Source organism: Amblyomma americanum, chromosome 9 (genome assembly GCF_052857255.1).
Source record: "Amblyomma americanum isolate KBUSLIRL-KWMA chromosome 9, ASM5285725v1, whole genome shotgun sequence".
NCBI classification, from domain to species: domain Eukaryota; kingdom Metazoa; phylum Arthropoda; class Arachnida; order Ixodida; family Ixodidae; genus Amblyomma; species Amblyomma americanum.
This window is the reverse complement of record NC_135505.1, coordinates 73,821,749-73,837,775: the sequence shown is the minus strand read 5'-3', so window position 1 is coordinate 73,837,775 and position 16,027 is coordinate 73,821,749. Positions and strand designations below refer to the sequence as shown.

General features: G+C 43.4%; 1 protein-coding gene across 1 annotated transcript in view; it reads right to left on the bottom strand.

The window, feature by feature from the left end:
- Window positions 1-16,027, bottom strand: part of LOC144104478 (venom peptide isomerase heavy chain-like) — a 37,629-nt gene that overhangs the window by 487 nt on the left and 21,115 nt on the right. The window contains exons 5-6 of the mRNA XM_077637519.1: window positions 10,672-10,774; window positions 6,634-6,788 (exon numbers count right to left, since the gene is read on the bottom strand). Coding sequence (XP_077493645.1) covers window positions 6,634-6,788; window positions 10,672-10,774 — 258 coding nt within the window. The remainder of the gene's footprint in view (window positions 1-6,633; window positions 6,789-10,671; window positions 10,775-16,027) is intronic.

Sequence of the window (16,027 nt, the reverse complement as noted above, 5' to 3'; positions counted from 1 at the left end):
TCATCACTGAGTTCATAGTGGCGGTAATCACAAGGCCGTCTTAAATACGCTATTGCGCTTGAAAATTTCCCTTGGACGAAGTACCAGTTGTTCACATAGAACCTGGCAGGGCGCCAATACCTACTTCGCTGAATATTCAACGCAAACACCGTGCACAATCACAGTGCTTTATTTTTGTCACTGTCTTGCCTACCAACATTTATAGTTTCACATGAATTTTGCATAAATATGCATGGCGCGCCTCATCGAGCTATATTTTTGTTATTTAAAATAAAGGATGTTTATTTGGAACGTAAGGGGCACATCCTTGCTAAGGAATATCGCGTAACACGAAATATCGGGCAAATGAGGCTAATACCATGCGACCTCGCGTAAGTTGAAACGAGATTGAAAATGCGTGCTTTTTGGACACACATCCTTTCTCAGCGTTGGTGTAAATGCTACTAAAGGTGCACCAATCCATTTTATTGCACTGCTGACGAGAATGCGAATGATTCCTTGAATTACTCTGTCTCATTGCTAGGCCAAAATGCATGCCATACTCAATATCTGTTAGAGTCGTTCAGCACAGCTATCTGCATTACCTGTCGTCATAAAGTACAAAAAGTTGTCGTGAATGACCTATCCTATTTGCAGGGGGATGCGTCGAACTACATTGCAGGTTTACCGACTGTAAGGTCGTGAACAGAAGTCGATTGGCCTCAGCCACTCGCGCAATCGCTAAAGAAAGCCACTCTTTTAAAAGAGAGGTGTAGTCAACTGTGAGATGTTCAGAGTTGCATGGCTAGTCAGCAGAATGTTTTTCGTTTTGAAGAGAGTTATGGTAGCAGTAGCTTTATGCATTAGCGCATGAGGAAATCTACTAATGCCAGATTCTAGCTCGCATCTCTTCAGTGGAATACGCGTAAAGCCTCATCGGCAAAACTACTCGAATAAGAATCGTATTTTGTTCTCTTAGACGCGAGTACAGAGGCTGAATTGGTCCCGTAGTCTGTTGGAGTCTTTTGTCTATTAAACGAGTTAAGGTTTAGGCCGGCAAAATAACTAACTTCCATAAACTGTAGCTTTCTGCTAATATTTCGGTGAGCTCCTTATCAAAACGATCTGATACTTCGCTAAGTAATTACGTTTGGAGAATGACAAACAATGCGGGCTAGGTGAGGCGACACTCAAGAGATCTCGCTTGATACTGTTGTGCTAGGGCACTTTCTAAATCCTTGATTACATTTACTGAACAACCTTTTATACCATTCTCAGGCTAAAGAATGAGTGTCGAACCATTTAGTACTTCCAACTCTTCCTACTGAAGCTAAACTTAAACAGCAGCAGCCATTTTCATTTTTACGTCAAAACCTCCTTTACGGCTGGCGTTGAGGAAAAATGTGCTAAACTGCGGTAAGGATAGTGAATGAGTGTGTCCCTACCAAGGCGTTGTTAAATTTGTGATGTCAACTTAGCGGTGCCTAAATCTTCACGACAAATTTGGCATGCAAAAGCGTCATCTAGAGCTGAATAACAACGATCATCAAACGATTGCCTTTATTTAGACCTCCAGCAGGCGGAGAAGTCGCACTTCAATGGAGAGGACTAAAGATTTCTGAAAATTCCTTCTGGGTAAACAATGAAAGGTATTTCATTCCATGTGTTGGGCACGTACTTCCTTTTCCGTATATACAATGAAAATTGAAGCGATGTCCATCAGGAAACTTCTGGGAACAGGTGGTCTAGTATGAAGGTGATCTGCAAAGCTTTCTTAATTTTCCTGAACAGATGGTAGTCAGGACATAGAGTTCAAAGCCATGAAGTACTCAAACGTGCATTTTGGCTACGACAGCAACTTGGCTTTCCAACGTCTGAAAACAGTATTGAAAGACTGATTTTTTTCAGAATTACAATTCATAAGCAAACAAATTGTAGAAGAACCCGGAAGGACGATACAATAATATTAACTGCGGCACGTGAGTTATGGCAATGTTTCATTTTATGAACGTTTCAAGTTGGCCAGCTTCTTTCCCACTGGCATCATTTCGGCAATCTTAGCCTGCCAGTTGCACATTTCTCTTAAACAAATGTCCCTTATTTTGCAGCACCCCCTTCCACGAGCATCCACATCTGCACACATAAAAGACATACTAGTTCTGCGTAAAAAGTGGAGGGCGAGTAAAATAATTGCACAATGCACTCGCTTGCCATCCGAGAGGTTGAAATCGCATCCCATATGGCGCCGCAGGGAAGCAATTGATTGAAGCCCGTTGCAAAATATCCCATAGAAGTACTGTATCCTAGCGATCAAGAAAAGGATCTGTTTGTGTCTTTTTCATTCTGGTGTGTCGGGCGATCAACCGAGCATGAATAAAAAAGCTTCTCTCAGCCATCGTCCAACGGGCAACTACCGAAGCACAAAGGGCGCTAAGCAGGAACTCATAACATGGCATCCAAGAAGCCATTGTAGAGCTCATTTCGAGTCGTTACGAAGGGGAATTGGACTGAATACCTCACTTTCAATATAATCGGAGCCGGAAGTGCTTTCCGAAAAATCGACTCAATCATGTCTGATTGTTCCCGGAGGCACCAAAAAGGAAGATGAGGATATAGTCTAAATTTACAGCATAAATAGAAAAGAATCACTTTGATGCTGGAAGAACGTGAACCTTGCCGTTATTTTCTGCAGAAATAAATTAGGCTAAACAGAGTCCTCCAATGTTCCATCGGTGACAAATCTTGTTGGAAAGATCTCCTGAAAACAAATCCCACACTAAAACAACGACCACTTCACTGCCTCAAAGCATGCTAACTCATTACAAGGAGTGTGCTTGCACTACTTTCGATACTTCTGTAACAAAAAATATTATCAGGAACGCCATTAAAAAGAAATAATGAACCCCATTTCACTGTTTAACGCCCTCAGCACGCGTATTAAACAACCTAGTCAGCTTTAGTGTTGAGCACTAAGAATCTCGTTTATTTATATTTATTTGGGAAGCTAAATGTACTGCACGGCATAAAACGTGGTGTCATTAACGAACGTTATAATGCATTAACAAAACTAATTACGTCCAGTCATGTACACTAAGTCACATAATCTTGGGGCGTTAATGTTTTTTGTTAGCCACAAGTGGAAATCGGAGTCATTGTTTGAGTACAGGCCTGCCTCTTGAAGAACGCGAGCGCGCACCAACGAAGTTCCTGGGCATGTACACAATAGGTGGTGCACAGTGGTGTCAGAAACGGGTGTTTCGTAGTGAGGCCATTTTTACCGCACAGAAAACTTCTCACTTTGCCACTAGTGGCGAACTGCAGGCGTAAGGGACACTCCGACTTGCAGCCGCCTCGGAGAGACCTCCTCAACCTGTGATAGGTTGGGGGGAAGAGGGTAGGTACACGGGCGAATAAGAGCACGTGCACAGTGCCTGACGGAGGCTGAAGATGCTAAATGTGTCAGAAGTGGATTTGGTGGCAAAGAGGCAGGAGGAGTTTGTCGAACGTCCGTTAAACGAGATATCATGTCAGGTGCGATGCTAGCGACATCTGTGCGCGCTTGAACTCTGTGGATGAGTATAGGCACCGGGTAAGATTTACAAGCAGCTTGTATGGCCTGGGAAACCTGAAGGGCACCACGGACGTTCTTTAGATGCTTCAGAACTTCTTGTCAATGAGTAAATAGGTGCACCTGGTTTTTAGGAGGGCCGTGAGTTAAAGCTGCTACAGAATTTAAAATTGCTTGCAGCTCCATATGAAGAGACGACGAAGTGTCAATACAGTAGGTTTGGCGGCTGTAGAGTTGAGGGTGTGCAGGGCTTATAAAAGCAGTTGATCCACCCGTTGGGGTTATGGCTACATCTGTGCAAAAGGATACAGGCATCATGTTGCGTAGAAAAACTTGGTGGCAACGGCGGAGAGAACTCCGACTTCCTATGATGAGCGGGTTTGTTTGATGTAATGTGACAGTAGTCCCATGGAGCTAGTTGAGGCTTGAACATCAGACGAAAATAAACTTTCCGTGCTCGATTGGTTTGTCACTGGGTAATTAAATCTTCCAGTGTGTTGAGCTGCGCATACTCCTGCAGCAAACAAACAGGAGTTGCTAGGGGTTGGCCAGTAATGACTCGCATGGCTTCGTGACTGAGTGCTTCAAGTGTAGATCACTATCGTTTCGTAAGTTGTTGAAACTAAGCCTGGTATAGGAGCTGATGTTCAAAGACAGCACGAACAAGTCGACGAGCTCTATTTGAGCGGGCGCCTCCAGTGTGATTGGCTATTCTGCGCATGAGGCCAAGTGTGTTTATAGCACTCTTGGGCATAGCTGAAAACTAAGCCGTGAATTTGCCTGAAGCATGAATGTAGCACGAATGAAGCATGGTATGTTCCTCTTCAGGAAGTGGTGCATTTTCAATAGTGAGCACGAACGCAGCGGCTTTGAAAATACGGCGACCAGCTTTATTGCCCTCATGGACATAGCAGGATTTAGAAAAGTTTAGGGAGAGGCCCCTGTTGTCAAGAAAGTTGAGAAGATTGAGAGCATTTTGCAGGTAGTCTTGCTGCACCTGAGCTGAACGGTTTGTGGACCAGAGAGTGATGTCGTCTGCATATGCAAGAACTTGAACATTAGGAAGGGTGGAAAGACTGTGTATCAGAGGAATGAATGCGATGCTAAATAGAGTTGGGGCTAGAACTGAGACCAGCGCTACTCCGCGATTAGAAATGAGGCGGCGGTGGGTTTACCATTAACGCGGATAGCAAATGCCCATTGTGAGAGAAAACCATGAATTGCTCGACATAGCTTCAAGGGCATGCCAAATGATGACTTAGTGTTCAGAATGGCTTCCTGGAGAATGTTGTCGTAGGCCTTCGTGATATCTGTTGCTAAGACTGCGAACGATGCGGCTGTAACTTGAGCGACGTATCACGTCGTTGGCAAAGCGGTCAAGACCATCCTCAGCTCCTTATCCTGGTCGAAAACCAGTTTAGGAAGACGAGTATTTCTGATGATGGTCTAGCCACCAGTACACTCCAGTGGAAAGCAGTTTTTCATACAGATTACAAATAGTTGGGGTAAGATAAATTGGTCGTATAGCCCCAAGTGCTGTGGGCGTTTTTCCGGGCTTTGGTATCGGAATTACCACTGAATGTTTCCAATCAGTTGGCATTGCACTGGATGTCCAGATTTCGTTAGAAATTCTGAGAAGTGAAGTCAATGCTCCACCGTCCAGATTCCGGATTAGGGCATAAGGTACACCGTAAGGGCCAGGTGCAGTGTTAGCGCAGATATCTTCAATGGCAGCTATAAGCTCAGCCATGGTTAACGGACATGTCATCTTATCCTCTGGCACTTATTTGGGACTGACTGGAACAGGGGCAGGTGAGCAGTCATAAATCGAAAAGAACTGAAGGGCAGCTAGCGAACCGAATACATCTGGAGAAAGACGAAGGGCGAGGCGAATACTCTTGGAGTAGTCTTTTACGGATGGCTTGCGTTCCATGGAATGAAATACAGGCCGCAAGTGGCGTTTGGCGACAGTACTGAGTTGAGTACGCCACTCTGTACAGCACTTGTGCAGAAGGCATTTAGAATACGGACGGGTTTTAGCGGTGACTCTGTGAAGTTCTGTTCGTGCATTTTGATCTGAGGGATGCTGAGTGACGTATACGCCCAGCTGTTTGCGCCTTGCCCAAAGATTAAGGAGGGGAAAGTCAGAATTTTGTTGGTCTTCGTTTTTAGTGGAAGAACTTGTGTTCTGAGTTAAGACAAAAATAAATGTAGAAAAGGCTGAGGCATGAGTTACTTAGATGAGGCGACGATCCGTGCGAAGACTGTCCTAAGGGCGTTCAAAAAAAGATTGATTTGCACTGAACCCCATGACAAAACACAATACATTTCCGCATATAAATTGGTTGGCAGTAGTATTTAAAAAAGAGATGCAAAAAACGGATATGTCGTCTGCGTATATTTTTAGTTAACTATCAAAAATCTATGTTTTTTTTTCCGTTTGTTTTTGAATGGCACAAACAAAATGGCTGAAAACCCATGGTATTGAAAAAACTAAAATCAGCAAATGTTTCTCATTCACACAACCCTACCAGAAACCTTTCTGTAACTAGTTAATTGGTGACCGCCTTAGTCGCGCGATTACCATAAGCCATTTCAGCCCTCTATAATATTGCTGAGCCCAGGTGTGCAGGGCTGTACATCAGGAGGCTTTCTTGGTGAGCTTGGTAGACAGCCTTGTCGACGTGCAGTCGCAGTATTACAATTTGATTCCCAGATTCTTCAGAGCAGTCTGGTATGCTCAAACCTAAGTGAATATCTTTGCTTATAATGTATTTGTTTATTTTGTTCCCTCTCCTGTAAAGTGTGATTGTTAACAATAAAAGACCTGGCCAAAATTTCATAATGTCAAATATAGCATGGTTTTATATCTGCTTCTACTTCTGAAACGAAGTCTAATCAAGGTCATTGAGGCCAGACGTTTTGCTAGTTTCATGAAATTTTGGAAGCTTGTAGTCAACGAATGCACTGTGATTACATTTCAAGACTATGAGGAGAAAATTAACACATGTTTTAAACAATGCCATTTGAACTTAACTGCCGAACAATAACAAATCTTACGAAGAATAAAGGAGGTTTTTACTTACCAAGCATGTTCCTTTGCCCTTCCCAGCGGTGCAAATTACTGTGTTGTTGCTGAATGCTATAGCATCCTCCTGTAGTGGTTTTATGGCCTTCGAACAGTTTGTGAATGGAAGTATTTTGTCCTCTACGGAACGGAGCTTTTTTTGACCATGAGATGCTGAAATAGCAAGAAGGCATTTCAAGAACAGGTGTAATCACGTACAAACGAACATTATGGGCGAAGTTAGCGTTGCCGTTTAACAATCCGAAAATCAAAGACGTAGCAAGATAATGTACAGTACTCACGGATTGAAATAGGACATTCGGAGCGCTAGCCTTGCAGTGCCACGCAGGCATGTGGTAAACCACAGGCCGGCTCATGGCTACTGGAAGGAACAATTCTGCTTTGTAGATGTTCTCCCTCTCGCGCCATACCACAATGCACCACCTTGGTTCCATGAGCGTCTACGGGCGGCGTTCCATGAAGCTACGGCCACGCGCTCCGAATGTCCTATTTCAATCCGTGAGTACTGCACAGGATTGCGCAGAAGAGAAATTCACAAGTTTGGCTTTCTGAAACTCTCTTGGGTCTGGTACGTTTTTCTTTCTCTGAATTATTAACGTTGATATGGAATATAAACTGTTCATGAATGTTGCCAACACAATAAGTAAGATTTTCAGGCATTTAGGTTGTATTGGCTTTATTTTATTAGTCAGGAAGGCCGATCTTATAAATTGAAATCCACCCTTTAGATAAATAAAAGTAGAAAAAAAAACGAGGCTCCGGAATCATATTACTGTGTCGGAAAAAAGCAGCAGTAGTTGTTCAGCACTCCAGCTTAGGTGTGTTCAAAATTTCTCTCAAGCAGCTGCGGTAGCACTAACGTGCAAACTCGGCGCGAGTGTCGCACAGGCCTGTTGTAGTATTCCAATGAATGTACATTTGTTCTTTGGAAATATTCATTATAATTCAAATTCATTAAAATTCAAATTGAAATATTACAAATTCGAATATTCACTGCATTATTCAACGTGCCAAATAAAACTAAAGCAACCTGGAAAGTGATTACATGAAGGGTACTACTGCAGTCTGCTTAATATTCAAAAGTGACGCAGTACAAGTACCTTGGCGTAACAATCACAAATAACCTGAGTTGGATTGTTCACATTTCTAACATTTGTGCATCATCCTTCCATAAACTGTGTTTTCATAGATATAGATTAAAACGAGCCGCTTCCGCAACCAAGCTCTTAGCTTATACGTCAATCATTAGACCGACATTAGAGTATGCCTGTACAGTGTGGGATCCTTTCATTAGAACTAATATCCATGCGTTCCAAATGATTCAGCAGAAAGCAGTTCGTTTTATTTTTTCTAAATTCCGCACTACCGATTCCTTCACAACTTTAATGAATGTTAATGGCATAGAGACACTGGAAACTCGAAGAAAGCTTTTGCGACTAAAATTTATCTTTTTGTTGAAAATTAACAAGTTATCAATGAGGCCGGACCCTCACTCAAAACCACTTGTGACGCGATTAGCAAAACATCGTCACGCACAGTCCTTAACACCTTGTCGTGCCAGAACGAACTTGATCAAATATTCTTATTTACCCCGAAAGATACCATGCTGGAACAAGATTCCTTTAAGTCGGCTGTTAAGCACTGAGAGCATTGCCAGTTTTGTAAAGACTTTTGAATGTTGTATGCCCAGCCCCAGCGAAAAATTGTGTTAAATTTCCCCTTTTTTTACTCCAATCATGAATGTGTTGTCTTTGGTTTGTTTATCTTTTAAATTTTGTGCTAAATGTTACCTTGCATTGCATCTCGTTGAATTGCCCCTCCTGCCTGGGCCTACTAAGCCTGGCAGTATTGAATAAATAAAATAAAATAAAATAAATGCTTGCCTTGCTACATTAGCCTCAAAACCAGAATGTGCATATTGCTGGGAACATAACTGAAGTAACATGCCGAAACAATTTGACCTGCGTCCATCAACCCGTGAACAAGTTTTCCATAGCTAATGTTTCGACATTTCGTTATGCACTGGCAGCGGTGAACGAAATGTGATATTCCAAAGCAATAGGAAAGATATCTTGCATTCCTGTTCCAGAAAAGAAGCCTTACTACTGCATCTCTGCTCCAATGCAGCCTCTGAGTGAGAAATGCGGTGTCGATATTAATGAGATCTAAAATGTTGAATTTGAATCTTTTTTGCATCTGTTCGAAAAATAAGATAAGTGTTCAACCACAAATATTGCTTCCGTTATGCTAGTAATTGTTAAAGCGTCCTGCACTCATTCAAAAATTTTACGTTGTTCTACTATCACCTGAATACTTTGCAGCCCGTTCCCCGCACAATGCCGCTGGTCTGCACAGAGTAATAATCATCATCATCAGCAGCAGCGTGACTATGCCCACTCCAGGACAAAGGCCTCTTCCCTAACCGTCCAATTTACCCTCTTCTGGGCCAGCTGCCGCCGATTTATCCCCGCAAACTTCTTTACCTCATCTGCCCACCCAACTTTCTGCTCCCCCCGCTATGCTTCCCTTCCCTTCGAATCCTGTTTGTACACCTTGAGGACCATCAGTTATACTGCCTTCGCTTTACATGACCCGGCCACTCCCAGTTCTCTACATTACGACTCGTATTTCATTATGCCGTGTTTGATCCCTGACCCACTCTGCCCTCTTCCTGTCTCTTAATGCTGCACCTACACCTTAATGCTACTCGGCCCCCTCATGTCTATACTCAAAAACGTCATACTCAACGACGTCCATGACACAGCGGTCGACGGGGGGCCGCCGCGCCATCCGCGAACATGTTTTAACGTCCTTCTCTCGCCTTTCCCGGTTTTGCTCTCTCCGTTGCTTTTTTTAATTTTTGTCTCTTTCAACTTGTTGTATGCACTTTTGGCTCCCGCGAGGAGAATATCTTAAAAAACTTGCTTGTTCGCCTTTCTCGTTAGCCAGCTCTGCTCTTGATTTCAGTTTGTGACTTTTTTGCTGTTTATTGCCCGTGCTTTCATTTCTCGCGGCCAGAAGCTCTTTAAGATCTTCATGTTTTGCCGTCTCCCAAGCGCGCGCATAAAACTCTTTTCAGTGCAATGCTCTTTCTACAGTTGGCTACCCGCACTTTTACCTGCTCAAACCTGCTCGTCTCGCTCATTCCTGTTGTGTGCTGCGCCCTTATATTTCAGTCTTCTGCTTTCTTTGCCGCCGGTTGCACTCGCTTCCGCGTTACAAGCAAATAACTCTCAACCTTCTTATGTGGCCCTTTCCCCGTTACATTCTCCGCTTGTTTTTCAGTTTTTGATTTTCGCGCCATGGTCACGTGACCTTGTAAAGTGATCGCCCCCTTGGCCGCTCAGTGACTTTTGTTGTGTCCAATGCTGTGTCATTGAAAATGTTTTTCTAATGTGAAACTGCGCGAGTCTGCCTGATTTCAGTGTGTTCGAGTTCTTAACGAACATAAGCACGGAAATATTTTTCCGGAGCTTTATTTTAACTTTTTTGGTACTTCCTCTCACGTGGGGCATCCATACTTGTGAAAATAAATACTGCCATGCAGAGTACTCTTGTTATTATATGCGACGAGATAGCTTGTTCTGCTCGCTTTTTCATGCCAAAGCAGTGACCTCGAAATAAGCAAGTTAAAACTTTGGCTCTACTAAGAAGAAGGATGTAACCTTCTCTAATTAATGTATGTTTTCAAAAAAAAACATTAACGGCGCATTTTTGATCTCCTCTTTCAAGCACAATCAGAGTCATTGCACTCTAACCTTCATCACACAGAAAAGCGAAATTAGGCAGGATATTTATGAAAAACAGGATATTAAAGTAAAGCTATGAATGATGAGTTTACCGCACTCACGTCGAGCCGACACGCAAACGCGCCCGCATAAATATCGATCTCAAGGACACCTATAAACATAGTTGGTCGAGAATAGTCTTAGCCCCTTTACTATACGGCGGCTGTAATACCACCAGTGCCGTGAACCGCGGATACCGCACGATACAATACCAGGCTTAATATACCAATAAAAAGTGACATACTTACGACCAAAGCCTACCACGATCACGCCCTTATTTAGGAGGGTAATTTTCTTATCCATGAGGCACACTGGATGCGACATTGGACCCTTGGTTATCCGTTTCTCCAGCTAGGAAAAAATAATAATGCATGAAAATTTAAAGCGTTTCGAAGCTAGCAGAGTTTCAAAAAAAAAAAACAACCATGTGGCAGGATTCGCTACAACTCAACCGCCGTTTCAGAAATAAAAAGTTATTTCACAATTCTAACCACAGAAAAGGTTCTTATCAGATTCTTATCAGATTCTTATTTGATGTGTGAGGTGGCGTGTCGTAGTTCTCTTGCGCGTGTCTTTCATTTCATTAGTGTCATTGTATTTATGAAGCGCGATTGTCCTCCTTCAGTAGCCGCCGCGGTGGCTGAGTGGTTATGGCGCTCGGCTGCTGGCCCGAAAGACGCGGGTTCGATCCCGGTCGCGGCGGTCGAATTTCGATGGAGGCGAAATTCTAGAGGCCCGTGTACTGTGCGATGTCAGTGCACGTTAAAGAACCCCAGGTGGTCGAAATTTCCGGAGCCCTTCACTACGGCGTCTCTCATAGCCTAAGTCGCTTTGGGACGTTAAACCCTATAAACCAACCATGTCCTCCTTCAGTGCATGCTTTTCCTCATCCATTAGTAGTTGTGTCGTATTTTTGCTATGTTGTATTTTTGCCCAAACGAGCAGAAGTTATTGTGTCCCCAATCCCTGCAATAGTGCCTTCGGACGATGCACATTTGTGTATTATATAAATAAATGTAATAAATAGTGATTCAATGGCTGGCAAACAGGCTTCAGCATAAAAAGAGAGTTCTAGATTTTGATCCGAGGACTTCAAAAAATCAGTAGCAATCACAATTAAAAGTTACGCCTGTATTATTCCGTACAGTTCCCTTCGCTTTTAGTGAAGCCTAGCTTGATCCGCGTCTAGAAATTTGGGCAGGAAAACTGGCCAGCATCTACGTGTGTCTATAGCTATGTCCGATGGCTTTTCTTTGTTGGAGTGAGCAAGGCAGACAATTTAATTGTGACGACTTTCTTTTTGAAAGATTTTGAGTGGTAGATGTCTTTTGAAATTTTTCTGATCACAAAAAGTTATGTAAGAATAAATGTATGCCTTTTATTGTTCTCACCGCTACGGGATCGTAAACTACAATTTTCAAGCCTACACCCTGCGATGCCGAGATGTTTTTTTTTTTTTTGAGTCGCAATGTTTTTGTTAGATATATTCTAAGAATAAATGCGTCTGGAATTAGGTGTTTGTTTTTTTTCCTTTCCTTTAGTAAATCCTTAAGATTTCAGATGTTCTACGGTCGTGTCTTTTTGTGGTCTCTATAATTTCTATTTCCTAAAGATAAAGTAGTTGAGAACGTTAAAAAATGCAGTAGCTTTGCGAACAACCTCGTTACGTCTATGGAAGTAAAGTTCTGGTTTAGTATCGTTTTCGTTTTTTTTTTCTGGGGCTAATATTTTGATCTCTGTGCTGCCAGCTTTCAATAACTAAGTAGAGGGTTGTGAATATCCTTGCATACAACGCCAAGATTATAGAAAAGCAAAACTAATGCATCATTTGAGTTAAAATTAATGTTCTGCAAATAAAAACAAAGTATTAGGGAAATTTATTTCTTTTTAAAAATATCTGCTGAGCACTATTCATGCGCATATAATATATTATCTAAAAAAAGACAAATTCTTCTCTTCGTTATGAACCAGCATAACAGTTTTAACAGCACGATGGCTGGCGCGGTGGTTTGCTTTTACACTTAGCGTTCCTGCACCAAGCGATTAGCATTTGTTTTCTTTCGCGTGCCTATATCTTATGAAACGCCGTAGTGTAGATATTTTGTTATTCTTTTGCGAGCTTGAAGAGAAGCTTCTTATATTTTTTTTACCGAGCGCGGCAGAAGTCTTCGAACAATGAAGTGTCCGTAGATTGTATGTGCGTCTGTACATTATGCGCTGGTTATTAATTGACTAATTGTATTTTCATGTTGCACTTCCTTCGCAAAAATCTGTTGCTCTTATCAGACCCTAGTGACAACACAGACGCAGATAGGACATTACTTTTGATGAGAATATTCTTGTTTATGTTGCAATAAACAAGAACAAAACTGCTTCAACATGTAGATCATCCTATGTTTAGCTTAGTTAAATCACAACCTAAAAACCCACTTCAAAACCGCAAAAAAAAATAATCGATTACTAATGAGCTTTTTAGCCTCCCGCTTTCATTAGCCTTAGCAACGGAATCTAATGAGCTGGTGCGGCTTCTTTCATCTGTTGCTCACAATGAAATTTGGGGAAGCTCACATTCATGTGCCCGAGGAGCCAAGCTTCCAGAACGTCTCTCAACACATTGAATTGAGCCGATAAACGATGGCAGCGTAACCTACCTCCGAGGCCTGACGACCCCAGCAATATCGCCTTTGTTACAAGTTCAATTGCCGATTACTTTGCCTGGTGCACGAAACTGGCAACACGTGGAAGTGACCATTACCCAGTCCTCACACCAGCTGTCCACCCACAGACGGCACCAAAGAAATTTCTTATAAAATATACAGACTGCGTTGCCTACACGACCGCTGCAAGCAGAGAAAATACTGCCGCAGACCGGATTAAGGAATTAGCATCGACGATGGCTCATTGCCTGACAGAATCTACAAGCAATACAGCAAAAAATGATAGGAAAACTTCAAATCATCAGAAAATCTAAAGACTGTGCGCTATTCGCACGGCAGCTTAAAGGAAAGCCATAACGCCACATTTGGCGCTATCTGGATAAACTCAGTCAGCAAAGATGGCGCGACTATTTATACACGCTGGGTCTGCGCCAACCAGTAACCAAAAACTTCGCGCACTGTTGGAAGTATGCGTACGCCACTCGAAAAGCTTAAACCTTTCGCTGCACTCTGTCTCTATGAACAAAAATTCCTAAAAGGAGCCTAAAAAATATACTGCGGAATACTGTTTCCGGAGTCAGGGACTTCGACATTCTCCACAGATGGTCATTAAGGCATTCCACAGACGGCAGTGCCAGCGCTGGACCTGACGTTCGCAAATGAAGAGCTATACACGAGAATACGCAAGCACGCAAATTAAGAGCTAAATTAAACAGTTGCACGTGTCCTGGTCACGATGAAGTGACCTATGACGAAATCGCAAAGCTACCGCACAAGTCCCGTCCTCGACTCCTGGAATATTACAATTATTCCTGGATGGCTGGTGAGATCCCCAAAGATTGGAAGCTGGCAAAAATTGTGCCTCTTTTGAAACCTTCCAAGCAGCCAACAAGCAACGCATGCTTCTGGCCCATCGCCGATGCTTAGCTGCGTACGTATGCTTATGGAACGAATGATCTGCAAGCGCATTATATAGTTCCTAGAAAGCCGCCATGGGTATCACCAAGAAATGGACGGGGTCCGTCAAAATAGGTCTGTGACTGATAATGCCATTGCCCTCGTCTCTTCACATAAAGAGTTCCTTCACGCTGGGCACAGCCAGATAGCCGTTTTCCTTGACATCGAGGCCGCTTTTGACTCTCTTTTTCACCATACAGTTCTCGCGTCCTTGGCGTGTTTTGGCCCTCGAAGAAAGCTGCAGAAATGGATTGGACACTATTTGAAAGAACAACAATAATTTATGGGCACTTCATTTGGTCCAGCACTCCTTCTTGCAGCGGAGATAGGGGCTACCTCAAGGAGTGGTGCTCGGCCGTCTCTTGTTCAATATTACCCTCATACAAATGACAAGAAACCTTCCGCTAGGACTACCGATAACGTTTTATGCAGACGACATCTGCACCTGGAACGCGTCACGTTCGCGGTATAATACCCAACAACGTCTTCAGAGAGTGTTACTGCACATCTTGATGCACCTGGCCTAACAGGTGTTCGTCTCTTCTCAGAAAGAAGTGTTGCCATGGCTTTTACAAGAAAAAAGATGACTCGATACGCGCTGCTCTTAGGTGGACGGTCACTACCTTATCTACAATCACAGCAATTCCTAGGTGTTGTGGCAGACAGTAACCTCTCGTGGTCACCTCATATCAAAAACTTCGCGACTGGATCAGTGAATCAGCACAGGTTTTCATGTTAAGCGCGGGGAACACGGTGGGGCAGCCACTGCCGTTGAAAAGTTCGGCTTGAAAACGCCTACGTTGAAGGAACCTTGCGCTATTGTCTACCGGTGCTTCAAAGATTATCTCCTACAAACAAGAAGATTTTGGAGGCCTCGCGGATAAGCTGCCTGCACATGTGCCTTTTCCTCCCAAAGGGTCCCTCTGCATCAGAAACAGTAGCGGAAGCAGGCTGTCTCTCTCTCTAGATGTAAGTGCCGCCCAGGAAACTATGCGTGCCCGCATCCGCCATGTCATCCAAGAGAAGAACCACTTCCTACACCGTGTTCTCCTAACTCACTGCAAATCTGCCTTCAGCCAAGCTGTGCAGCTCTTGCTCCTCCATACTATTAACCAGCCACAGAAACAACTATCTCGGTCCATGTCAACCTGGACACACTCGCCTCCAAGGGTGAATAAGTTTATTCTTTATATGAATGCAAAGAGCCGCATGGCAGAGGCAGCGCTTCTGCAAGCAACTCTAGCCAGCCTACTCAACCGAAAAATATACGCAGCACACCCACATATTCCCCGACAGTTCGACTACTCAAGATTGATCCTCCTGTGGTTTTTATGCGCCCTCAACAAACCATATTCTTTCTTTCCGGCTGCAGCGGAAGATATCCAGACTTTCACGGCATTACGAAGCTGCTGCTTATATCCTGCGCCAAATCCATGGCCGACGGGCTATCTTTATGGACTCTAAAACATCTCTGTCGACTTTTACTAACCAGCTGAAGAGCACCAGTCATCAGCTTATTTCGATTGGCATCGGGTATCTACATCATTTGGTTATTGTCGCAGGCCACTCATAACATTTCACCGGATGACAGCACACTCTAGCATTCTGGCCATTGAATAAGCAGGTGAAGCAGCTCGTAAAAGCCACCAACATCGGAGATGCATTGGGACTTTCTTCTCGAAATCTGATGCCTCCCAAATGGCTAAAACATTTGCTTCCGAAGAAATGCATCGGCTATGTAGCTTGCCGACACATAACTACCAGTTTCTGCACTCAGTCAAACCAAATCTCAGATCAACACTCCTAGTCCAAATTCCTCCCCATCTGGAAGCACTTTATAACTCACTTCGTCTGAGCGCTGCAGTTACAAACGCTTTTCTATAGCGTTTGGGTGAAATGAACAGTTAGCTTGGGACAACTGTGGCTCGATAGAAATTCTGGAACGTATCCTGCTCGAGTTCCCTGCGTATGCTGACGAGCATGCGTACTA